Source organism: Neophocaena asiaeorientalis, unplaced genomic scaffold, assembly GCF_003031525.2.
Source record: "Neophocaena asiaeorientalis asiaeorientalis breed wild unplaced genomic scaffold, Neophocaena_asiaeorientalis_V1.1 scaffold70, whole genome shotgun sequence".
Classification (NCBI taxonomy): domain Eukaryota; kingdom Metazoa; phylum Chordata; class Mammalia; order Artiodactyla; family Phocoenidae; genus Neophocaena; species Neophocaena asiaeorientalis.
The window spans coordinates 1,711,741-1,739,066 of NW_020175410.1; the positions used below are offsets into that span (position 1 = coordinate 1,711,741).

The following is a 27,326-nucleotide window of genomic DNA, read 5'->3' on the forward strand; positions in this document are numbered from 1 at the left end:
AATTCTAAAGAATTTGTGACAATGCCAGTGTGCCAGTCAGTGAAACATGCCCTGTGATCCCTCACAGGAAATTAACGGCCAAGTATGCCAAAATTTTGATGCAAACCTGTTGCCACTGCTGCTACTAGACCTAGAAAACTTTACATTTGGCCAGCGTAGATTCTGGTAAGAGTCAAATCAAAACTGTTTACATTAGAGCACCTTGTCTAGAGGATTTCCATTATGCAGACCCCTGTTGACTTTAGTTAGACTTCCCCCAGCCAGACAGAAAGGAAAAGAACACTAAAAAAAACAACAATATTTTGTACATAGCATATTTAAACATCACTGGATGAGAAACAAGTACCGCTTTAAAAGGTCCTTCATAAAGCTGTACCATACTATATTTGTCAGTTAAAAAAATGTCACACTTCATAATGTGATTGACCGTCATTTTTCCTATATCATTTCTCTCATTTGGCTTCATAGAAGAGTTCATTGTATCACTACCTGGTAAAGGCATCACTATTTGTGTGTACAGGCTCAAAAATAATTAGAAAACTGAAATAATTTTTGAGAGAGTACAGACATGCCACTTTATCTCGATTATGTTGATATTTCACTGAGGTAAATTTGACATGAATTGTTAGAGCTGGTATGATTATCTATTACTTTGTATATGTAGAATTTTTTTCCATTATAGACACACGTTCTGTTCTTCAGTATGTTAAGAATATCTTCTAACCTACACCTCAGGGATATTATGAAGATAAGTAAAATAACTCTATGTTAATTATGTCTTGAACTCTTAGAAGAAAAGATGGCATGATATGCTTGCTGTAAATTTTGATTTTTTCTACAGGGCATTATAAGATTTGGTGTTTGGGTACCTAATTTTAGGTGTTGTGCATCTTATGTTTATCTCATATGTAGGGAAAAAACATTTAAAACTCTCTTCATATTTTGAGTTAAATGAACAAAATTGTATTTATAGATTCCACATTGCACTATTACTCAAAATAAAAGGAGAGCATTGCTATTGCCTTCAAGGAGACTGCACTTAAATTGAAATTAAAAAAACAATAAATACACACACACACACACACACACACACTCACACACACGTATGCTTACTCTGAGCTTGAACTGACTTTTATGGTCCAGTTGCTAGATATTTGAATTGCTCAGATAGTCACATACTGAGTCACCACTGTTTCTTAGGATCACTCTGTTTAGTCATCCTTAGACCTCAAGAATTTATGTTGAAAAACTTATTAGAAGAAATTTTATATCTGAATAGTTTCAGATATAAAATTGTTTTCTAGCGGGGCTTTGTTTTATCTTGTTATTATAACAGCATGTTAAGAGCAGTTAAGTTTTTTTTTTCTATTTCAAAAGAAGAAAACCAGACACTTCCCCAATTAGGTTGTGAGTCACTTAGGGGCACAATGGGAAAAAAAAGAAACTTATCTCACCGTGTTGAGATAAGTCTTACTGTCTTTGGTCTCTCTCTATTTTTATCATGTCTAACGCTACCTGGAAAAGTAGTTACTCAGTAAATGTTTCTGGTATGAATGATATGATTGAACATGCTTAAATGAATGAACTAAATCTAATTCTCTCTTTTATTTTCAGACTCCCAGGAAGGAAATTACAAGTCAGAAGTCAATAGCAAACCCAGGAAGGAAAGGACAGCTTTTACCAAAGAGCAAATCAGAGAACTTGAAGCAGAATTTGCCCATCATAATTATCTGACCAGACTGAGGCGATATGAGATAGCAGTGAATCTGGATCTCACTGAAAGACAGGTAATGTCGGATATTGAGATTATATGATATTTTTAATTGCTTTGGGTCAACAGTCTTCTCCCGCCATTTTTGAAATATCTAGCTCTGTGGTTCTTAAATATCATTGGGAAGACAGATTTTCTCTTTCATGATGAAGTTTTTGCCCAGCAAAATGACAAAATTAAGAAAGAATAAGATAGCCATGTTTTATAGAAAAGTGCATTTATTCAGTTTAAGGAATCATCCTTTGTTCTGTGATTGTACCTTTCTTATATTTTTTTATTTTAAAATATTATTTCTTTTATATAATGACGGCATATGGAGAGGAATTTTATTTGCTTATATTTTAAAATCTCCTTATTTTGCACAATAGAAAGTTGGCAGTCCCATGTTGGTTTCCTCTATTGCTCAGAGTAGGGTTTATGTTACACATTAACCCCCAAACCTCAGTGATATAAGAAAAAAGTTCATTGTTTGTTCACTCTCCATACTAACTTTACGAGTCCAGCACTCCAAATAATCACTCAGGGACCCAATATGACCCTCTGGCATCCTAACATGTGGTGTCCTTGGTAACCACAGGAGGTAAGAACGAGTTGGAGGTTCATGCATTGACCTTTAAATGTTTTCACCTGGAAATGACCCATGTCACTTCCATTTACACTCTAATGTCCGGAAATAGTCAATGGTACCACTTAAATTCAAGGGAGCTGGGAAATTATGGGAGCAAGGCTACATAGATCATTGGTAAACATTTCTACCCCATTACTTCAACTATTTTTGAAACTGTATTGGTCTCAGAAATTCAAAATTCTGGTACCCACTCATTTAGAGAACACTTTGAAATTATTAGTGACCTGTGGACACCAGTTAATAAGACCTAAATAATATTTTTAATTAATTACTTTTTAGGTCCTTTCTTGTATTTTAATTGAATGGCATATGATTTACTCCAGTAGTGTTCCCAGAGCACTCCTTATATGGATTCTGATTTTCCCTAGGAGAATCTACCCTACTGATGGTTAATAGTTGCTAATCTTTAGGAAAACATTCCTGAAAGGCAAAGGCAAACATCTTTATGGACAGTGCAGTTTTGATTGGCACTCTTAGGAGTAGAGTCTCATTTCCTCTTCCACTGTACGCACCTCCTCCAGGGATCCCACTGGAAGCAAAGAAATATCAACATGGTGTGGACAGATGAATACTATCTTAGGAGAGCAAGTTATTTTATCCAACTTCTTCAATCATCTGCTTTCCTTCTGTTAATTTCTGTATTTCAGGTTTTAGTAGGATAATTCTGGGTAGTGAAAATATACAGAGGAACACTTTTATGTGGTTTTATTTATTGGCAGTTTATATTTTATTAAATATTACGACCACTACCGAAGTTATGGAGCACAACATTTTCATTCCCTTGAACTTCACATACAAAGTTCCCTCCATAAGTATACACTTGGCATGCTGGAAAGCAGGATCCAAAATCTACATTGTCAGACCTCTGTTTTTTTGCTTTTTTTTTTTTTTAACTGGAAACAGAAAAAAAGAAGGAGGGTGGAATTATACATTAATGTTTTTGTATAGAGACAGTGAATTCTAGGAAATGAAACTATATTTTAAATGATACATAAAGGAAATAAGAAACTAGAGTTTGCTTGTAATCTACAGAAATATGGGATGCATTACTGTGTTTAGTCTAGAGAAAAGTCAAGATCTGTGCTTTCTTTTCTGGGAATGTCCTATGGTTACCTGTCATTATCTGATCATAGAGCAGAGGTCTCACTTTTGGCTAAGAATAATGTCTTTTTAGGAGAAATTCTGTAAATTTGGTTTGGGAATTTTGAAGGTATTCTGGGTATTTCTTCTTTTTTCTAACTGACTTGCCATTCTTGGAAAAGAATCAGAAGCCATTATGTGAAAAACTTATGTACATATATATACATACCCACCCACACACACTATATACACACACATGCACAATTTTAATCTTTGTTTTTTCAGAAGGGTCCCTTTAAAATTTGTATCACTTAGCCTTTGCTGTGTAACAAGCCACTCAAAAGTCTTAATGGCTTTAAATAATAACCAACATTTAATTTGCTCAAAATTTTGAGGATCAAAGATTCTGACTGGGCTCAATTGACCTACTTCTGGCCTTACCTAGAGCCCTCATGGAACTGTAGTCAGCTGGTGGGTAACTAAGAATTGGTTGGTGTAGGCAGCCTCACCTGGGACATCTTGTCCCTGTTGCATATGTGGTTTCATCTTCTAATAGGCTCCCTGGGATTCACAAATGGTGGTAGAAGCATTCCCAGGAGTAGTTAGAGGAAAAACGCCAACATACAAGGGCTTTCAAAGCCTCTGCTTGCATCATATTTACTAATGTCCCATTGTCTAAAGTGAATCATATGACCAAGTTCCGTGTCATTGTAAGAGAGGACCGCCTATGGGAGTAGACACATGGAAGGAAGGCAAAATTTTTTGAAGGTCATTAGGGAAACAATCTAACTATAGCCTCATAAAGGGAAAAAATAACAACAACAAACACTAAGAGTTTATTAGGTTTTCAAAGAATTCAAAATTTGGTATTGTGTAGAAGAGTTTTTTTATCCTATAAATCTCTATTAACGGTTTTGCAAGTTAATAAGAAAATATGATGGATGCATGTGGAGTCTAAATTCCCAATCAAAATTATGTCTTTAGTTTTTGTTAGTCAGAAAAAAAATTTAATTGTTATGAGAAAAATCTGAACAAAAATCCTAGATTTGCCAATTGGAATTGGGTATTCTTAGGCAAGTAACAGTCTCTCCAAGGCATAAAATGGAAATTAAAACTACCTTCTCTTTCTTCTACTCCGGTTTATGTGTCACAATGAATGTGAAAGAAATCTTAGCATAAACTATAAAACAAATCTATCACCCAGAGGGGGGGAAAGCTTCTTTGCTATGCAAGGCATAGTGATTTAATCCTTTTGTAACACAAATATTTGTTGAGCTAAATGATAGAAATAAAATCTTGTTAAAATAAGCTGGACAAGTCTGGTAGAACTCAGGGAAGAAGCAAAAATTGAACAAGTGTTCACTATTGTGATGAGTGTTGAATATCAAAAGAGAGGAATGACAGGGTCATCTGAGAGAATGTTTCTGGTTATGCCAAATGTTCATGTCTTTTTCCTCTACTTCTGTGCACATTCAATATCTTAAATTAAGAATCTGAAGGCTTTTATTCTGGGCTGAATTTTACTATGCTAAATTCATCAGAAAAATATTGTATGCTGTCAATCAATTTTGCTATTCTTAAAGGTCTGAAAGCATATTCCTCCAAGATGCCAGAGTGCTCATCCCAGTGAGATATTTTCAGTTTATTTTCTCATGGTTGGGCTTTTAAAATTATAAACATAGAGTTATAAACCGAACCCTTTGCATTCATCTTCTTTTAATTGAGATACAGCTATTCCATTACTTTGATTTTGCATTAATGTCATACATACTTACCTATGTAATCTATATTTTGACATATTAAATCTTAAATAACTCCCCTTTTATAGGATTTCCACATGTAAAATATTCTAATTATAGATGTACAATTTTTCAGTGCCATTCTGCTGCAAGATTTTTTCCATACTTTAAAATAACATGAGATTTATTAAAGTAACTTAAATGTATACACCAAAGAATATTATATCTAACTCCATTTTGCTCAGTGTTTTCCTTAACTTTAATAGAATGTTTAATCTCCTAAAAAATTTTTTTATTGATTTTTTAAAAGCCTGTCAAAATTCAAATATAGAAGAACTTGTATGTTCTAATAATGTAAAGGGAAAAAACAACAAATATTGAATCATTTCCATTAATAGCAGAATTGTTTCACAAGAAATAACTTTCTCCTAAATGAAAACCTACTTTATAACCAGAAACAGTTTTTAGATGTAATTTTATTTAGAAAATTTACATAATTGCCTATAAAATATGTATATGTATAATTGACATGTTATTTGTAGACACTGCTCCCTTGTTTATATCACCCAATCAATATACCTGCCACAATGCTCTGATGGGCCACATACATGTGATTATAAATATTTGCAATAATGATTAGGTTTCCTTTTAGAGAAAAGTAAGGTACACTAAATCCTTAAATATCACTCGGGACTCAAATTTCAAACCTGAAGAATAGTTCTGAAATCTCCAAAGATATAGGACTTTTATGTTTGTGTCTCCCATAATGCAATGCCTATACAGGTAGGGGAAGTCTGTAATCCCCTTTGAACTCCATCGGGCCAAAGAGGAAGAAGAAAGAAGGAGAAAAAGAGGCTTATCCTGCAAAGGGAATTCCATGTTAGCAGTTAAGTGTTAAAGAAAATTGTTTTATGTTAAATAAAAATGGATACACTGGAACAAAGTTGAGCTTTAAATATTTTAATTATATAGTGTTTTTTTGTGGAAGAGTTACCGCTCTAGTAACCTTCCAGTTTCTAATTTACAGCCTCAAGTGTACAACATATTCTCATATACCCTTCTCAGTCAACATCTAATAATCCTCAGTTGGCAGACCCACTTGGAATACTTTGAAGAGCCAGTCAGTCTGAAGACCCTCCTGTCCCAAGATTTTTTTTAAGTTTGACAAGCTTATTCTGCTTTTTCATCCATCCAGATACACTTGGAAAAAGCTCATGCCAAATTTTTAATGTCTCACAATGGGAAGAAGAGGGAAGGCAGCTGCATAAAACTATAGGAGTGACAAAATGGGCATATTTATAGAGTTAAGGCTGCCAAATATAGAAAGAATGGGAGATCCTTCCTTTTCACAAAATCATTTCACAGAGCTAATCAAAGGTGCAATGTGGCAAATTTGTAAGCTAAGATTACCAGGATAAACAGCCTGAATTCATGATACCTCTGCCAAGATAAATGGAAAATCCCACCTAGTTGGATCATATTACATTAGTGGGAATGAGAGGGATTCTGTTTTGTTTGTTACTCATAAATCATTAAATGGCTCAATGCCAAGTATTTTCCAAACAGACGTCCATTTTTTGGATGACTGTGAAGGAGAATTCTTCCTGTGCCAAATAAACAGTGGTTTTGTGTTTTACTCAGAATTTTGCGCAATCCCTCCCCTTTGCAGGTTTATTTCTATACATTTCTGTGAATACTTTCAGTTACTTAGGTAATAAATTATGTCTCCAAGATCAGACATATTGTCTATTCAAGGTAATCCAAGAATACCTGTGTAGCCAGTGATTTTAGATATTTCCTCATTTCTTTAGAGTAGTATTTAACAGTCACATAGAGTAACGGTTAGATATTTCTTTTGCGTAAATCGTGGTGTGCCTGCTAATTTGAGATATTAAATATGATTTGACTCGGATGGGAAAAATGGGGTAGAATAGGGTGGACAATTTGATGGTGGAATATGCAATGGAATCTTAGTTCAAAATAAAAAGAGATATTTCCTGAATGATGCTGTTTGTTTGTTTTTTTAAAGAAACGCATATCGACAATGTGTGGTGAGCTCTAAAAGCCACATTCAGAACTGCCTTAGGTTCCACAAAACAAAGGCTATGATGTAAAATTTAAGAATATCAACAATAAAGCAAAATCTATAAAGAGAAGATTAACAATTCCACCCTCTCCTAACTTAATTTTCAGAGATATTAGCTGTATAAAGTAGAAGGCTGAGAAATAAACAATTGAACCCTAACCATTTACCAATGTAAATATCCAAGTTTGAAATAATGTAGAAAAAAATCAGAAAAATAAGACTCCACCCTTATTGAACCAGCCTTGAGAGTATGTAAAGAATCTATTTTTTAAAACGTTCTTAGGTAGATGAATAGAGAGATAGACGTAGAGATGTACAGATACATCGCTATCTACCTATATGTATATACACACACATATAAAATGAGTCTTAATTTTAGGTATTTCCTCAATAAGGAAACAAATAATTAACTTATATTTAATCAATAAATCGACAGTAACATTCTGAAACATATGCGTTGCAACACAGATCATCACTTAAAATGTAATGTTAAAGAAAAAATCTTCTGTAATGAAAGATTACTCCTTTTCCACAGTATCCTTGCGATCATATACGTTTTTTTCATGTAATTTAAAATGAATTCTAAAACTAAGAAGCTTCTGGAAATTTTGAGAAGCTGGTTCAAGTTTTATGTTAACATATTCAACTTTAAAGAGATGTTCTGTTATCTAAAAATGTATATAGAGCATTGCATATGTTCTATGACATCTATAAAATAGTAAATACAGATCTAATAATGGACAATTTCTAGAGAATTTGGCTATAAAAGACATTCTACCAATTAACTCCCTATTTCCATGACTCCTCATGAAAACCGGAGATGTATCTAACTTAGGATGGATTTTAACTTCATTTCTCTTTATCACTTCTAATTCTTATGCTGAACAGTTCTTTTTCAATTTTTTGAAATTTTCCCAGTTATTGAAATTACTGAATACTTTTGTGGTCAGTGTATATTCATATGATAGTAATAATTGCCTTTATAAGTTCTTAGAATAATTTTGGAGACAGTCCCAAAATCTAATAAAAGTGTAGTGAAGGTTCACATGAATTCTGATCTTGAAATTAGTTGTCAAGAAATAATCAGAATATTTAATTAGATTGAATCATAAGAATTGCCAATATTCTACTGCTCTTATAAGAATGGTGAGTTTCTGTGTTTCAATCAAATATTTACATTTGATAGATTTCACTTAATTAGACAGTGGCTAGGATAAAGTTCATTTCTTAAAATTGTATATACTGATTGTGATATATTGCTAACTATTGTTAAACATTATCCCAGAGATTAGGCAAGATGTTGTGAGCAAAGGTCATCATTCTGGTTGATCTTAGTAGTTTAAACAAGGTAAGTAGCAGCTGTGGGTCAGAATACACAATTTCCATGTATTCAAGAATTGCTATTCAGGAATTTGTTAACACAGTAATGGAGAAAAATGCCTAATTTAGTTTTGATATTTCCACTTAGATTTGCTGAAGTCATTTACTCATGATATACTGAGCTAAACAGTATTTCACTTAGAATAACTAAAAGATGTATCTGTTTTTTTTAATCTTGTATGGAAATAGTGTAGTGAATTTTCACTGTAAATTCATATTAATAAAGTAGGTCATTTGAATTGAATTTCATCAGGTATGACAAAAGAGGCATAATTGTTAGCATTTACTATGACATTTCTAAAGGGCCAAATTTAAAAGTGGTCAGTCCTCTAAGAATTTTGCTTGTCATGTGAATGATTACTCTGGCTGCATTTTTGTTAAGGAGAATATAATACATATGATTGGCTTGTAATAGTACCCATTGCTTTACCATTTATTATGGAGAATTTCATTTGTTGCCTAGAAAATAGTTTATTTCTTGTTCAACATGTTATTTGCCCACGGCTGCCAATGGCTGATGCGTATTCAGTTTGTTCAAAGTCGTGTGAAATAGTAAATGTTTTATGACTACATTTTGTTTTAGTGAGCCTGGTTCTCAAGCATTCTAAGTACAAAAAGAAAAAAAGAGACTTTGAAACTGAAAATTTTAGAGGCCGGAAAATGATTTCCTGGTCTTAAACATTGTGTTAAAATAGAGGAGAAAGGTGAGTGGCAGTCCTCTACACAGGGATTCAGGCTTTAGTCATGGAATATGTCCTAACCCCCTTCACCCCCCAGCACACACACAGACACACACACACACACACACACACACACACACCCCACGTTCCAACCCCTTGTTGCACTGCTATAGAAACAGCAGTCAGCCGGTAGCTCCCACGTGCTTCTTGGAAATAGCCGAGGAATTCCTTCTCTTAATCAGATATAAATCTATTCAGACAGGAAGAGTAAAAAAGCTTTCTTTTCCCCCATTTTTCATCCTTACCTTATAGAGCATTCTTGGTTCTAATTCTTCAGTTTAACCACTGACTTTGCCACTGAATTACTTGGATAAATCTTACTGGGCTCCATTTACTGATACAGTAGGTTTACTAGATCAGCCGCCATGATCAAATTTAATCACACCTGTGATAAAATTATATTCATACAATTACTCCTTTGCATGTTTTCACATATTAAAGATGTGAGTAAATATTTGTTAGTGTTTACAGTATTTCAAGTGTTCATATACAAATAGAAACAGTTGAAATATTAAATCTACAAACTCCAGATGTTTAGAGACATCTAGATATGTCACTGAAATATTTCGTTTTCATCCAGATGTTACGTGTTATGATTGTTTCTTCAAAAGACAGACATTTATGGTAGTCTATAAATATGGGTTATAGCATTATATAGATTCTACTTTCTATCAACCAGTTTGCCTCTGGCCATTTTAGAAATTTGTATGACAATACAGCTACATATTTCATTTGTGTTCTCCTGATATACTGTGAACCCTCAAGGACAGGTGTTATGAACTTATACATAGAAGGCCATATGTGAATGACTAAATAAATTAAAGAGATAAAACGAATGTTTAGCAAATAGTACAATGATTCTCAGTTACAGTATTTTTATTAAAGAGAAAAATTAGATTTCTAGATTCTGAAATATCATTTAAACAAATTAGCTACAGTAAGATTCTCTTAGCTGCTTTCTTCAGTAACGAGAGTCAAGATGTGAAAAAATGTTTTCCTGTTTATTTAAATAGTAGTTTGATTATCCAGGCAATGTGAATACTAAATACTTCTAAACTAGGGGATTAAAAAGTGAGGCTTCATAATAATCAGATGTTCTGAAAAGTAAGGTTTATAACTGAGCACTTTAAATATTTACTACTAATCCTGCAGGCTATTATTTCCTTTGTTATTTTTTTATTTTGAAGATTTTGTTGAAAAATATTAACCTTCATGCAGAAATATTAAGAGGCTGTAAGTTCGGTTCATATTGCTTTGGTTTCATGAACAATGGTATTTTTTCCTTACTCAGATTCTTGTGGGAGAAAGAACTTATTTTTATCTGAGTTATTAATCATACTGTGTAACAAAACATACTTCATATGGAATCTTGCCCTAGATCCAATCTTAAAAAAAGGAAATACTAAAAACAAACGAACAAACAAACTCGTTAACCAGCATTTCCAGAGAAATTGCCGATAGGAGATAAATTGAGTTTAAGCCCAAGTAAAATAATAAAAGTTCACAAAATTTATATATCATACTCCAAGATGGACAGATTTGTTTTAGTTGTATGCAAAATATTTGATGATCCAATTTCCTAGCACCTAAGGTACTACCCTAGGTTAGTAGAACAAAAAATTCAGAGACACACAGGATGCCAGTAACAACAAGAGCATGAGATTCCCAGAGGAAAGAAATCATTTGCTATAATAATTGTGTGGCAGCAAAACAGTGTGGGACATTGAATGTAGGGGTAGAGTTCATGCCATCTCATGGACCATTGGGGGAACCTCTTATTAGGGGATTAGCAATGACACCAGCTACAACAACAAGCAGTTTAAGGATATTCTGTAAAAGATGAAGCTAATCTTTACTCACCTCAGTATATGCCAAAGGCCTCATATACAGTCAGTAAACTGCCCTTGAGGGCAGGAACTATTTCTTATTTATTTGTACACATTCCTCAATCTAACCCCTCTTACCTGTTACTAAACATTCAGTAATATTGAGTGTATGAATGAATGACTACAGATTCCAAGTCACCAAGGAAACACAAGATTAGTTTTACTCTACTTAGTTTATAAGTGCAGATTATTATATGAAACACACTTGCAAATTTTAATCAAAATAATTTGCATATTTTAAAAATTGTCAGGCCTTTGAATGATTATTCTTTAGCTATCTTACAAAAGTATTTTTTCAATCCAGCCAATGAAGCTGGATTATTAAGTGATAATAAATTAAACTATAAAGTTTCTTTATTTATAAAGCCATGGAGTTATTATTCTAATGGCAATATTGACATAATCCAGAATACTTTTATAGATTTGTTTTTAATACTGTGATGGTTGTAGAAAAACATATGCTTTTCCCCAAAATCTTCCTCTCCTTATTTCAATTCATCCCAATATTTTATAGTATATTTGAAAATACAACTGGACACACTGACTTTTGAAGTTCTGTACTCTTCCTTCCCATTTTTATATGGTGTACTCATCATGCATCTGTTTCTGTGTTTTGTTCCATTACTAAATTCACGGAGTTCCTGTATCAAATATGTAGCTTGAACTAAGAAAATACCTCAAGGCATTTCAAGAAATACCTCAAGAAAATACCTAAAGGTATTAGAATTATTAGATTTATTATATAATCATCAAATGCTTTCACATATACATGCATATATCTATATATCCATATATATATAGATAGATACATAGCTACTATTGAAAACTCTGAAGTCTTTCACTTGTCTGTTTAAGAAAATGAAATGGCAAAATTTCACATGGTAGACATAGGAAACAACACAAAATAACCTATACTGTTTCTAAAATCAATACCATATTCTTACATTTTTCTCATTTAGAATTGCACATAACAGGTTTTATACGAGTATTATAGAATTAATGCACCCCTCCTCCCAGAAAAGGAAATAAGTATAGATTTAAAGAAATCTATTCCTCCCATTTTCTGCCAAGATTATTTTGGCTGGATATTTCACTCTTTGGTGACAATGATGATGATGTGTTTCTTCCATCTGGAATTGTCCATGGAGAAAATGTCCCTATGGAGAATCTTGAAAGGCTCATTATTCCAATATTACAAATAAGAAAATTGAGGCAGAGAGAAGTATAATTTTCTCAGATTCACACAGAAACTCAGAAGTGAAGCCAGGAGTAGAGCCCAACTCATGTGGAAAAGATCTAATGAAACATGCAATGTCAAACTTGCAAAGGTAATTAAATTGAGTAGTATAATTACCTAAATTACAGTACGGGAAAATACTGTCATATTTACAAACCTAATGATATTGAGTAGGAGAATTACCTGAATGATAGTAATCATATGGATGGAGTTCACATACTTTTTATTCTTTACTTTTCTAACCTGAAGGCTTAAAAAGCAGGAGTTTGAAATATAACAGGAACAAAACCAAAAAAAAAAAAATCAATTTGGAGCCAAACAAACCACCAGGTTTAAATTCTGGCACCACACTTTCCCATCTGTGTACTCTTAGGCAAGTCACTTAACCTTTGAGTCTCAACTGCCTCATCTATAAAATAGGAATCATATAGGAAAAAATTTGAGTATTTGAAAAATGCATATATAGCACCTATCAGTATAGGGGCTTAGCCCTAAGTAGATATGTGATTAAAAATCACAGCTTGTCATTTGGCTATTAAGTAATAATAATACAAGAACACCAATCAGCTTGTTTTTAATCAGTCTATTTTACTACATATTCTGCGTTTCTAAGCAATCTTTTCCTACATTTTCTTATTTTTGATTGTTAAATGGATTAATATATGTATGGATAATGTAAGATACAAGATTTTAATTATGGCCTGATAGAACAGTGAAAATCCAGAGTTGAGAAATGACTTGGTTTAAATGTTTTTTGGTGCCAGCAGCTGAGAAAACTGTACAAATTTTGATGGAGTATTGTGATTTGAAGACCACTAAAATAAGTACATCTTTAGAAACATAATATGTTTCTCTTTACTTTCTCTTTAGCACTCTGCATTTACAGAAATTGAGATTGTTTCTAAAATGAAAATGGAGAATATTCAAAATATTCCTGGAGTAGAATAAAACAGAACTATCTCTGCCAGATATAAAGACTTACTATGAAATTATAATAATTAAGACTGCGGTTTTGTCAAAAGGATATAACAAATGAGTGCTTCAATAAAGCTATGTGTAAATGGAAACTTGATGTATGACAAAGTTGAAAACAATAATTTCTGGAAAAAGGGTGGACTATTCGTTAAATGGTCTTGGAATAACTTATTATACAAGTGGAATAAAGTAAATTTAGAAATTTTCTTTGCAGTATATACTAAAATCAGTACATCATGGATTGAGCGCTCCAATTTGAAATGCAAACCTTAAAACTTTTAGAAGACAAAGAAGAATATCTTAATGGTCTCAGAAGAAAGAAGATTTTTAGAGACGACATGAAAAAGATAGCCATAAGAGAAACAATTGATAAATTTGAATATAATAAATTTTAGAGTTTCTGATCATCAAAAGATACTCTAAGGAAAGGAAATGGACACACTATAAATTGAGAGACTATAGTAACAGCCATATAACCACAAAGCATTAAATTAGCATTCAGAACATATTTTAAGAGTCCATAAGGAATGAAATTAAATCCAAAAACAACTCAGTGTAACCCAAAGATGTGGAGGCATTTCACAAAAGAAGAGATACAAATAGGCCATAAACACTTAAAGATGCTGTACTTCATAGTAATCAGGAAATGCAAACTAAGATGGTGCGATAACATTTATAGTCATTATGTTGGAAAAAAACTGACTGATAACTCCAAATATTGACAAAGATGTGGACTGGTAAGAACTCTTACACCCCGGACTGTGGGGGGGGGGCGGTTAAATTGATGAAGCTTTAGAAAATAATTTTTCTGTATTCTCCTGTTAAATTCAACATTCATACACCCTGTGTATGATGGCAACTCCTGAGTGTATACTCAGAGAAGTTCTATCACATGTTTATCATGACACAAATGCAAGAATATTTATAACAGCATCATTTATAATGGAAAAAAACAAGTTGTTCAAGTGTCCATGAACAGGAGAATGGGTACACTGTGATATATTCACACAATGAAATCGTATACAGTCATGAAAAATGAATGAATGCAGTCCCTTGAATCAACATGGATAAGGCAAGAAGGCTATAGTTAAAAACATTCCATTTCGATAAATCTAAAAGACAGGCGAAATTAAACAGTACTCTTTAGGGTCACATGTAGTGAAAAAAGCTGTTGTCTCTGTTTATTTCTTTGTTTCAAATAAGGGCTTGGGGATGATAAACACAAAATTCAGGCTTGTGGTAACTTTGAGTGGGGTAGACAGAGAAATGCAATGTAAAAGGAATAGTTAGCCTAATAAGAATATACAGTGATGAGAAGTGCAGCAGGAAAGGAAGTCAGTTCCTCCTAAACAAGAAAGTGAAATGATGCCATTAATTATTATGGTTGTGGTCATGGATGGTCATTTAATGCATGTCTCTACAAAGCTGATGAGACTAACATAATATACAATCTCAGTATTAGCAATTAACAAGTATCAGTGAAAATTTTGGATCTCGATCGTGTTTTGAGGAAATCATTGGAATCACATATATGTAAAGTAAAATAAAAGTACTAAGGGCAGAAAAAAAAGCATAGTTCAAAAGAAGATGGATTCACTCTGAGGTGGAATGGTCAGGTAAAGCTTTGGGAATGCAGCCGTGGACTGCAGCGGCACAGAATGACCTTCCAGATGTAGCTTCATCAGTAGCTCCCTGAGCATTTTTTTTTTTTTTTGCGGTACGCGGACCTCTCACTGTTGTGGCCTCTCCCGTTGCGGAACACAGGTTCCGGACGCGCAGGCTCAGCGACCATGGCTCACGGGCCCAGCCGATGTGGGATCTTCCCGGACCGGGGCACGAACCCGTGTCCCCTGCATCGGCAGGCGGACTCTCAACTACTGAGCCACCAGGGAAGCCCTCCCTGAGCATTTTTAAAATGGGTTCAGGAATTGACAGCCCGGGGCTGGAGGAGGGCTGTTGTTTGACCCAGACAATTATTAAATGTTAGTTCTAATTCACAGAAACTCTTTATAAAGCTAAATACCTTTGAACCACCTAAAATGATAGAGTACTTTCCCATCTATTTTTTATACTGTATGTCATAAAACGTGAAATATAGTCCTTGGTACCTTCTGAAAGTTTTAGAATTATTCTCATGAACATGGGACATGATTAAATTCAATGTTGATTTATTTTCATATTCACTCTTTCATAGTGTGTTTGTATAAGACTTTGAAAAGCTACTTTTTTCACTGATGACCAAAAAGGAAGAATAAAATGGTCCACTTAACTTTCTTTCGTGCTTTCTTTTGTTTGCTCCCTTTCTTCGTTAAAGGTGAAAGTCTGGTTCCAGAACAGGCGAATGAAGTGGAAGAGAGTAAAAGGAGGACAGCAAGGAGCTGCTGCTCGAGAAAAGGAACTGGTGAATGTGAAAAAAGGAACACTTCTCCCTTCAGAGCTTTCGGGAATCGGTGCAGCCACTCTCCAACAAACAGGGGACTCTCTAGCGAATGAAGACAGCCACGACAGTGACCACAGCTCAGAGCATGCACACTTATGATATACACGGAGGGGATCAGCTCCATTCTCAGGAAAGAAATGTTGTGATGGCAAGCCTTCTTCGAACATCGTTTACACAGAGAGATGACTAGGACCGTGATTTTTAATATTATTAAATTCAGCCATCTCGAGTCTGTTTCTCATGATATATAGAGGGTTTACACTAAGTGCCACTTATTAAAGATTCTACTACAGTGAAGATGGAGGTGAACTTGCTTTGAATATTGCAGATGTGTTGGTCGTGCGTATGACAGTGAGCAGCTTTGTGTTTGCTTTTGCTTGCACTGAAAATTAAATTGCTATCAAGAGCAAACTATGAGACATGTGCATTGAAGGTGCCTCCAGAGTGAAGATGCAGAAGGTGCATTTGCTCTGAACATTCCAGACGTCCGAGGTCATGTGTGTGACAGTGGGCAGGTATTTGCTCTTGCTTGCACTGACAATTACACTACTATCAAGAATAAACCATGAGACATTTTATCCTGAACAGCCACAGTGCCTGAAATCACTCTTAAGTGGATTAAAAAATGTATTTTAACTCTGTATATATTACCCTTAAGTCATTTTACTGTCTTCACTAAGTTTAGCAATGCATTCGTATTAGCTGATGAAAATAGGCACTCACAATGACAGCCAGAGCCAGCTTCTTGTCTTTTTATACATTTTGTCATCCCAGAAACAGTCAGCACATGCTTACTTGTGTTTGAGTAGAGAAAAATACATTAGAGTCTGATAGGACATATTCTTGTACCACAGACAAAACAAATCTTATGTTGCATTTTCTATCAACTGCTGCTAATACATTATTATAAAACTTACCTAGCTCCTCAATTCTTCCTATCATATAGCTTGGAAAAAAAATTTAGGATCATAGGCAAATCAGTTACTTGCATAAAGAGCTTTGTATGACAGACATTGTCTGATTTTATTTCTATAAAATGTTAGCTGTTGTGAATATGATTTAATTAACAAGAAAAAGGGTTCCCCCCTGATTGGCCATGGTAGACAAGTTGCAAAACAAAATTGATTCCTCAAGTTGGTAGAAGGTAAAATTCTGAATGTTTTCAAATTAAATTCAGTAAAAACACATTATTTTTTCATATATGATGTATTCATGCAGAACAACAATCTTTGTATTTTGTAAAAACAAAAAGTGTTTAATAAATGATCCTTTGTAAATAACTTTGGTCTCCCTACAGTGATTTCCTAAATGTTTACAGGTTTTTATGATAATGCTGAAGTGCCAATTCGTCTGCACTTGTGTAAATCCAGATGATCATAATTAGTGAATCATCTACATTTTTTAAATTTCTGAACTTTTTTATTACTGAAAAAAATCCTTGTGTAATAAAAAAGCATCTGAGAATAGGCATGTGGTAAGCCATTCCCCTGATTTGAAGAATATGCCAAATAGATTTCTTTGTATGTTTTATGAAATCAAAGACAAAAGTAGGAGAAAAAGTAATATTATTCACCACAATGTGAGAAACAACACAGTCATACATTTTTGAGCTTATGTATAAATAGAGATGAATTATCCAGTGATTGTTTCTAAGTAAAAATATCCAGAGTTGTTGATGTGAAAATAAGCTAATCAGAATTCTTAGTCCTAGTGGACATTACCAATATAAGAAGTCAAGCATTATGTTAACTTAATGTACTTTGTATCATGCATGATCGCACATACATTGGATATCTACATCCTACTTAATAACTTTATAACACTCTTTTTCTTGTGTCCCATATTTTAACCAAAAATATTTTGAAATATCCAGCAGTTCCCCCATCCCCTAATTAATTAGAAATAAAAATAAAGAACACTAATCCGTAAAAATTTCCAAAAACCTCATTATTGGATTTCATTTGCTTTAGAATGGTGAGACTGACAAAAAAATAGATTTGGTTAATTTTAATTTGCTTAGTCTAGCATGATATATACAGAGTATTCAAGAAATAGAATAATTAGATTGTTCATATCACATTTTTCCCTTTGTGTAATAAATTTTATCACGGCAGTTAGCAATATTTCTAAATTAATTTTTGGAGGGAGGCAATTCAGATTAACATCTTCCAGGCATAAAACAGATACTCTTCTATCAATTACTTGAATGAATACAAAGTATATTTGTACTGATGACATCTACTTGGGTGGACTGACTTTTCTTACTTTGGATTTAAATTCAAAACATCTTGACAGAGAAGTGGGAAGATAAAAAAATCCAATTGAGTTCTATAGGGACAAAGTGGAGAATATTTCATTTCAGCAGGAAAATAATCTCCAGTAATAAGAGGAAAGGACAGCTGAAAAGCAGCTAAAATGAGAGCTAAGGGCTGTGGCCAAATAGAAAGATATGAGAATTACCACTTAGCGTGATAAATGAAGTAGGAAAAAGTGATTCTGAATAGATATGACATTTAGGAAATGTGAAGCATTTGTATTGTGGACCATTCCTTTATTAGAGAATCATAAGCTATTCTAAAATGATGAAGTGAAATTTGACTCTGGAGAACGTTAAGAATCACTAGGCAGAAGAGGCCACTGGCTGACCAAAAGGGGGCAGCATTTTATTCACAGTGGATTAAAGTGATCCACCATATAAGATGCTGGAACACATTAGCAAAATGATGACACACTGACAGGTAAACAAGCAGGCTAGGTTAATTTTAATTGGAAGAACTTACTGTCTTTTTGGAGTATTTTTGTATTCTCTTATCTTAAAAGTGGTGCTTAAGTTTGCTAGACAGTGACTCAACATCCTTCTAGAATTAAAATCCCATAAGGAAACTTCAGATATTCTCATGTACTATCGGGTTTAATTTACTCCAGTAATGACAAAATCTAAAAGAACTTTATTTGTTTTGATTCTACACTGGGATCCTGGCTTGCCATGGTATCTTTTCACATAATGCCCTTTTCATATAATTCTGTGTCAGAGCTTGAAGCTCCATGGAACTTTATAATAGCATGAAAGCACCTTTCTCTGAAAATAGTATGGAATCATGGTTAGAGTGATTTTTCCCACAGGATTTAGAGGGATGAACACTACAAAGTTTTTCCAAAAGCTGATCCACATACTTTTACCTCATTAGTAATATGATCCCAATTATCTCTTACTTCCCATATTTACCTAGGGTTGTCAACCTATATTTTCCCCTTCATAGACCTGAGAACTGAGTTTGCCATTTTGTTGTTTTTTTAAGCAAACTAAATGCACTTAAAATTATCCCACCCACAGTTTTAGTACACTCCTGAATGACATTACATAAAATAAACGTGAGAATGACTTGTGACATTCAATAAGGGCTTTCCTTAGGATAATAGAATGAGATTAGAGGGTGGATAGAAAAGTGAAGTAAATTATAAAAATATATATTTTATGTTTCTAATGCTACTGGTTTTCAAGAACATTTTTAAAATTACTGGCATATTTATAATGGCAAACACTAATTTTCTTCTGAGAGAAGTTTAGAGAAAACTATAGAGCTAAAATAAAATCAGCAACAAGATAGTAGCTATCCTAAGTTAGTGACTAGAAAGCTTTACTGTAAAACGTGTTCACCTTAATTTCTAAATATATTTAGGCGGGTGAATTTTAAGAATAAGTCACTTATACCACGGCCTATTTTCTAATAAAACGGTATTAACATAATTCAGTTAATATTCGAGGTGAGTGGTATTTAGATTACAATGCAATGTTTAAACTATCAAATACAAATACATAATTGGTATAGTTATTTGAACCATTGGGGAATAATTGTATTTTCTTGTTAGCTCCTTTTGTTGCATTCCTTCAGTAAAAAGCAATCTGTAAGTAAAAACAAATTCAGAGCTATTATGAATTCAGCATTTAGTTTGATATTCTAAACACTTCAAATCTTATGAGCATTAGAAATCTGCAGGATCGATCTGCAAATACTGTTATAAAAGTGGGCTTTTTTATTATGTTTTCGTTTTCCCTAAATATGCCTGAAGCTAACCGGAATATTGAAGAACAGTCCTTTTCATGGGTACCTCAACATTTCTGCTTTTAGCTCTTATAAAATAGCACTAGAGGTAGTGGACAAAGGAACAAAAACGGCCCCAGAAAAAGATGGCTACACCAAACTCTGAAAAACCTATAAAATATGTACTTCAGGACATAAATATGGCTTTTCTTTATCTAATTCCCTATTTTATCTAAATTCCCTATTTTAAATACCCTCATCTTGACATTTAAAATGGTTAAATATATTGAGTACATTTAACAGAGTAAACATTTTTTTTTTTTACTTTTATATCTTTTTTTCTCCATAATAGCTACTAACTTTTATTCAAACCCAGCTTCAAACTGTGGTCAAGAAAAAACTCAAGAAAAATGTTTACTGGGTTACAATATATTCAGCCAGCTCAGTGAACCCCCTTTAAGATATTGGTCACTTTTGTGTCAAGATGATTCTCAGAAACACTTTACAATGGAGAATGAATTTGTAAATATAAATTATTGTCACATCCACTTCATGTAAGGGATGATATAGTGATTTAGTATATAGTAATACCAAGTTTAGGCTATAATTTATATTTCTGCCTTTTATGAACTAAATGCACTGACACAAACATGTATTTGCTTTAAATGAAAGAGAAATCACAATGTTAAGGAACAATTACACTATCCTAAAAGTATTAAACATACATTGCATTCTTGCATACATGTTAATAATATTGGTAGTTGAAAACATTAAATATTATTTTTATATTTAGTACACATGTTAACTTTAAAAATATATCATTACTTGCTCAGTTTGATGAAACGTTAGACCCACACTATACGTTTAAAGCCAGACTACTAATCCTAGGTAAATTATTTGCTTGGCTTTCACTTTCTTTAGGGCAGAGTTCAATTTTCTTTGGATTTGCCAACACTGGGATATAGTAATTTTTCATGACATCAGGCCTGTAAAGTGTAAGAGAATGTTTAAGTGTTTAAAAACATTGAAAAAGTGGACAGAGAACATTTTATCTAAAGTGATAAAATTGAAAAAGACTTCTTCAGTTGTTCAATAGAAAAAGATAAAGTAACTCATGACATTAGAAATTTTATAAAAGTAGCATCAACTCAACTTCTTTTAGAATTCATTAGATATTCTTTTCGAATTTGCCTCTCGGACCACCACAAGTTTTGGCAAATTTTGGCTCTGTGGAAAGATGCAATTTTAGCTGATGTCAAAGAATGATGATGGACAAGATCTATCAATTGTATCTAAATGAAATACTTACTGAATGTCATACCACTCATGAGGTTAGAGTCAGAACATTTATAAGGAGACTTTGTCTTATTAGAATGTTCAGTCTGACAACAGACCACAAGTCAGATTGATTAAATGAAAAGATGCTTAATTGTGACCATACTCTTATCTGGTAGCCTCGTGAAGATTCTATCAGCATCTTTACTGTTACCCTGATTACTAAAATGTACTATTGACATAGAAATTGTGCAAGCCTCTTTAACTAGATTTAGGCTTACTTGTTGGCAATATTCAAATTATGTGTAGATGTTTTCTTAGGAGAGATGCTGTCTGCATGTTCTTGGAATATATATGGGTAACAGGAACTTTTTATTTACATTACACAAAATTTTAGAAAATATTTTTCAGTAAAAATGTATATTTTGAGTAATAGTTGAAAGAGCATACATGCTGCTCTGTAAGCTGTTTGTTTTGTTTTGGTTTGGTTTTAATAATATAAGCATATTTAATACCTAAATAGTATTCCCTTATGTGGATGTAGTATGCAATATTGAATAAATCCTTTATTAGTGATTATTTACTCCCCCTCCCCCAAATTTTCCCTAAACAATATTGAAATGAACTTCTTTTTACATTCCTCTTTGCAAAATCTAATTTTTCCCATGAAGGGATTTTTATAGGAAGTAGATTATTTGGGACAAGGAGGTGTGCTCATTGCTAGGAATTTTTGTACACATTGCCGATTTCCCGCCTAAAAATACCAATTTATACACCTACCTATGCTTATGAAAGTTATTCTTTTCCAAACAGCATTTGAATTCTAGGTGGTTCTCTGGGCAGAAGGACAGAAGAATGCAGTGGTCCTATGCTAAAGCCACTTACAAACTATTTAGGGAAATTTAACACATGAAAATAGTTGTCCTTATTTCCATTCCTCTTCTGCTATAATCAGTTCTCCACACTGCGGCCAGAGTGGTCCCTTTAAAATGCAAATCAGATTAGTAAATGGTTCATGGTGACTGCAAATGTAAAATTTCAAGCGAAAGCTGTAGTCCATAATGTAACATTTGTAGATGTTTTTAAAAGGCAAATCAGATCATGTCCCTCCTTTGCGTACAATACTCCAGTGGCTCAGAATAAAAACCAAAACCTTCACCTGGGCCTCAAGACAGGCAAATCTGGCCACAAACTGCTGACTTGTCTGCCAATACTTTCTCTGCACGGCCTGAGCTCCAACCACTCTTGGCTTCCTGCCTACCCTTGACCACGCTGAGTTCATGCCTCTCTCATTCAGGCCTCGCATTCCCCAACCCCTCTGCCTGGAATGCTCTTTCACCACATAGGTCTCGGACTTACTCCCTCATTTCCTTTAGGCTTCCACTTCCTTATATAGGCAATCCCTGATCTTAAATGAAAGGGCACCACCTGTCACATTCTATCCCTTTAAGTAGTATTGTTTTTTCCTTTTTAGCTGTTAGGTAGGTATCTACTGATTTTTTTCCCCCTTATTGATTGCAGACTTTCTGGGAGCAAGGACGTTGTGCATTGGGCTCACTACTCTGTCTCTAGTACGTTGAACTGTCCTTGGAAGCCCGACCACCAGCCCATATCCTGAATCTGTGGGAATTAGAAAAGGGCACTCCAGCCTCAAAATATCAGAATGCCATGCTCAGTGAGCAGAGTGTGCGTTGTAAAACTGCAATGGTAATTGTGAAGTAAATGACATGCTCTGGCGGTGAGCAACGCATGATTTGCGCAATTATAAACATCGATCCTGTGCTTGAAAGGTTATATTACTGAACCAAGTTCCTTTGCCCTGTGAGCGGCAAGCCAAGGTTTGCAACCAAGAAAGAGTTTATTCACAAGGCAGCCAAGCAAGGAAACAGAGAACAAGTCTTAGACCCGCCTCCGTGGAGGCAAGGGGGTTGGGATATTTATGGGCTGCGCCTGGTGGTCCTAAGCTGGCGAAAGGTGATTGGAAGCGGGGAGAGGTGAGGTAATCTGCGGAGGCGTATTCCGTAACTGCGGAATTGCAGCTGCGTATTCAAAATGGAGGCGCTTAGAACAGGAGTCCCCAAACCCCAGGCCGCGGACCGCTACCGGCACCGTTCCACGGCCTTTGAGGAACCGGCTGCACAGCAGGAGGTGGGCAGCAGGTGAGCCAGGGAAGCTTCATCTGCAGCTCCCCAGCGCTCCCCAGCGCTCCCCATCGCTCCCATTACCGCCTGACCACCCCTCCCCCACCCCTGTCTGTGGAAAAATTTTCTTCCACGAAAACGGTCCCTGGTGCCAAAAAGGTTGGGGACCGCTGGCTTAGAAGGATCTGAGGGTGGAGTTTTCCAGTCCTCAGACTTCAAAAGGCCATTCATCTGCACAGGTCCAGTTTTAGGGTCGGTGGGCCCAACCGGCCTTAGCGGGCTCGCACTGGACGAGAGCTGACTCCAAGTTCCTGTAAAACAACTGGGGTACTTGAAGCTGGGAAGGCAGGCAATGAAAGAGAGGGAAAGAAAAAGGAAAAATATCGCCAGCTTCCTCAGTGAAGGCCCTTTACAAGCAGAGGGGTTTTGACAAGCTGTTCCCATATCTGTTGCTCTTCAGGACAAGCTCTAGAGTTCCCCTTAGCCGTCGGCTTCTGTTAAGTCCGTGGGGCATGGTTTCAGCAATAAATATTTGTTGAATTAATTCATGAGTGAAATGACATGACATCCATTTAAAGATATACCTGTAGATCCAAATTCGTTGTAAAATGGAGCTCTGGAACATTTTCTTAATGGGCAGTACATGGGTGTCACAAGCCAAAGCAAAACTTTGTTTATAGTCTTTGAAATTGTACTAATAATATACCAAGTCGGATGAGAATAAATAGGAAGAAAAGTTAAGGAGAATAGGCTTTAACAGATGTTCATTTATAGTTGGAGAGAAAAGGGAAAAATTTCCTTCTGCTCAGGTGCGTGTCCTGAAATTCTCACAATTTTTTTTGCAGACAGTTTGGCTGGTTTCCAAACATACATCATTGCTTGTCTGGTATGAGGAATGCCATCTGTGCAGTATGGAAATCCTTCTTTAAAAATGGACTGCTAATTGTACTCCGGGCAGGTGCTGTTAAAGTGAAATCAGGGGTCAAGCTTACAGTGGTCTAAAATGACTATGCTATGTTGAAAAAGAATGGCATTACCATATTGTAAGATGGAATTTAAGCATGGCATGTAAGCATTCCATTTTGGGGGTGTTGTAAAGGTCAGATTGCATAGCAAAGCTGTAAAACTTTCAAACTACTTCCACCATCAACAATGGAATAAAGCTTTACTTTAAATCAAGGATATAGGCTACATCAAAGTTATATATTTCCTCACTAAAATATCTTTCCAATTATAGTTTTTTCTGAAAATTACATGAAGGAGGAACTGAAAAGTATGACTATTGATTCCAAAATAAATAAATTAATTTTGTAAAATTAGTCAAAATTAGTTTTTCATAGTTATTAAATAGAACCCATTTTATTATTGGAATAAATAGACTCAGTGGAGTCTTTTTTAGCCCTCTGCAGGGCAAAATAACCAATTTATTTTCCTTAAAAGTATTAATTAAATAGAATTATTATAGGCTATCACAGTTATTTTACTACAGATTCATGATGACACACTCACCTGATACTATGCTAATTCGTATAATGCAAGATAGAAAAACCTCTCAGGCAAATTTTAAAGTATGAATATAGATTTGTCTTCTCCAATAAAAAGTCATCATCATTATAAACTCTAACTTCGTTAATGCTTATGGTGTGTGACCTTTCCTATCCGCGATATGGTTAATGCGTTATACCGTTTAATCCCTACAGGAGCTCTGTAAGAGTCCAGTATTGTTCTAGGCTACAGATGAGATAATTGAAGCTTAGCAAGTTAAAGCATCTTGCCTAAACCCATACACCACTAAATGGGGCTTATAGTCAAATCTGTTGAACCCCAAAGCCTGTGTTTTGACCACTCCAAAAATAGTCTCTTCATAAAACAAGCATATTAGGTAGAAGGATTTCCCTTATTAGCCCATCTAATCGCAAAGGAAATGTCCCCAGCAGAGCAAAATATTGTAACTTACATAACCACTTGATATCAGCTAAAATTTCAGCCACTGTAGCCAAGGCAAACAGAGCTACAAACAGGGAGTTTAAAAGGCCCCTCCTTTACCATGAATCTAGTGGGTCTGTTAAAGCCAAGAGACTTAAAGCAGGAAGCTTATTCTTCTATCCAATTCCAATTAGCTCTGTTATCTTGTTTTGTTACCGAGTCCAAGCTCGTACTGCTCGCCACAGGACAGGCCACTAAATAGACTAGTTAGTGGGGCAAGGAACAGCAACTTTATTCAGAAAGCCAGCAGACCAAGAAGATGGTGGATTAATGTCCCAAAGAACCATCTACCCGAGTAATAATTCAGGCTTCTTTTATACAAAAAGGCAGTGCAGGAGCACCGTGGCTGGTTGTTAACAAATTTCTTGGTGCAGGAATCCTTTGTTCTGGCAGCTGTCCATGTAGGTCTGCTCACAATGTTCCTGTAAACCTCCAGCAAGACAATTGTTATTTTCTGCTCTGCAACTTTTTATAAAGGTCAGAGCCTTGAGAATGGGCTATCTTTCATATTTCTGGCTATAGGCAATACTCTCTTAGATGCAGAGCCAGCGTGACCAAGCACAGGCAACAGAGCACAAGGGTTAGAGCTAAAGGAATAGATCCAATACGGAGTCAGATTTATTCTTCTCTGTCACAGTTTCTCATCTTGCAATGGATTCGAATTATCAAATAAGACTTGGAAAGTTGTTACTGCCAGACACTGGGTTTTGAACAGAACTGGAAGCTTAAGTATCAGAGGAGAATCCAGAAAAATGATAAAAAGTCATTTGGAGCTGTTAAAACATAAACTGAGGTATATTAAAACTTTTAAGAGTTTGAGCAAAAAGTGATTCCGATTGGGCAGCAGCAAACCAAAAGTGGTTAGGATCCCACTGCTTGAGGAGAGACTTATGTAGAGAAAGTTTGGAAGCAAAGTAAGAAGATTATTGATTGGCTGTAGCTTATATCCTAGTTGGCTGTTTGTAATCGGTAGTCCTTAGCATTTTAATTTCATGTCCTTGAGGCACTTATAGGCTTAGATTTTGGTTTGCTTACATTGGCTGCCATGGCATTAGAGCCCCCTCAGTCTAATTAATGAAACTAATTACCTTTACATGATAAATCTCTGCATTACAGCAGGATTTAGTTCATTAAGGTGTGTTAAAAACAAGACAACAGGCCCAAAATTGAGTTGCTTATGCTAAATCCCATGTCATCAAACCAAGACTTAATTAATGTTTTGGCTCTCCCAGAAAATGAATCTTCAGTCCTTCAAGGATCACCTGATCGGTACTCGTTAGGTAATCTGTCGATTAGGTAACAGATCTTTGCCATCCCCTAAAGGAAAGTAACTTTGTAATAACCAACCCACTTCTTTGTCAGTATAACTTTCTTGTTCCTGCTCCCTTCTGCCTATAAAGGTTTTTCATTTCCTACATGTCCTCAGAGCTCAGGTTGGAATTGATTTTTACTCAAATAAATAATTAAATTTAATATGCCTCAGTTTATCTTTTAACAGTCCTGGAGTTGGAAGAGGGAACTGAAGAGACCCCCAACGGCCCCAGGAGCAGTGAGCCAGCAGGTGAAGGTACCTGTCGAGCCCCTTCAGTTCACTGTTTTCTTGCTGCCTTTGGAGGTGGGGAGTAAGTCTCTCTCCCATCGTAGCACTGCAGCTTTTGCATCACGAGCTTTCACACTTGGAGCATTTCTGGGTCTGGGGTAGGGCTGGGTCTGCCTGGGTCCAGTGTGAGGTTTCAGGTGGGTAAAATTTTGCTTTAAAACTGCACGAGCAGGTTAACTTTACCGAAGATCATCTTGAATTACAGTGGCCACAGTGGAGAACTTTTAACCTAGGTTAGCTTATCCATTTACCAGGTGCTCTAAAGAAAAAGGGGTCTCAGCCAAACGTTCACCATAAAGGATAGAGGGAAATTACTTTT

At 35.0% G+C, this 27,326-nt stretch overlaps 2 protein-coding genes across 2 annotated transcripts in view; both read left to right on the plus strand.

Moving 5' to 3' along the window:
- Nucleotides 1–17,242, plus strand: part of MEOX2 (mesenchyme homeobox 2) — a 64,669-nt gene extending 47,427 nt beyond the window's left edge. Inside the window, exons 2-3 of the mRNA XM_024767121.1 lie at nt 1,615–1,787; nt 15,837–17,242. Of these exons, the coding sequence (XP_024622889.1) occupies nt 1,615–1,787; nt 15,837–16,061 (398 nt within the window). The 3' untranslated portion in view covers nt 16,062–17,242. The remainder of the gene's footprint in view (nt 1–1,614; nt 1,788–15,836) is intronic.
- Nucleotides 17,243–23,348: 6,106 nt separating this feature from the next.
- AGMO (alkylglycerol monooxygenase) overlaps nt 23,349–27,326 on the plus strand; it is a 385,566-nt gene continuing 381,588 nt past the window's right edge. The window contains exon 1 of the mRNA XM_024767092.1: nt 23,349–23,428. The gene's annotated coding sequence lies outside the window, so the exon portion shown is untranslated. The remainder of the gene's footprint in view (nt 23,429–27,326) is intronic.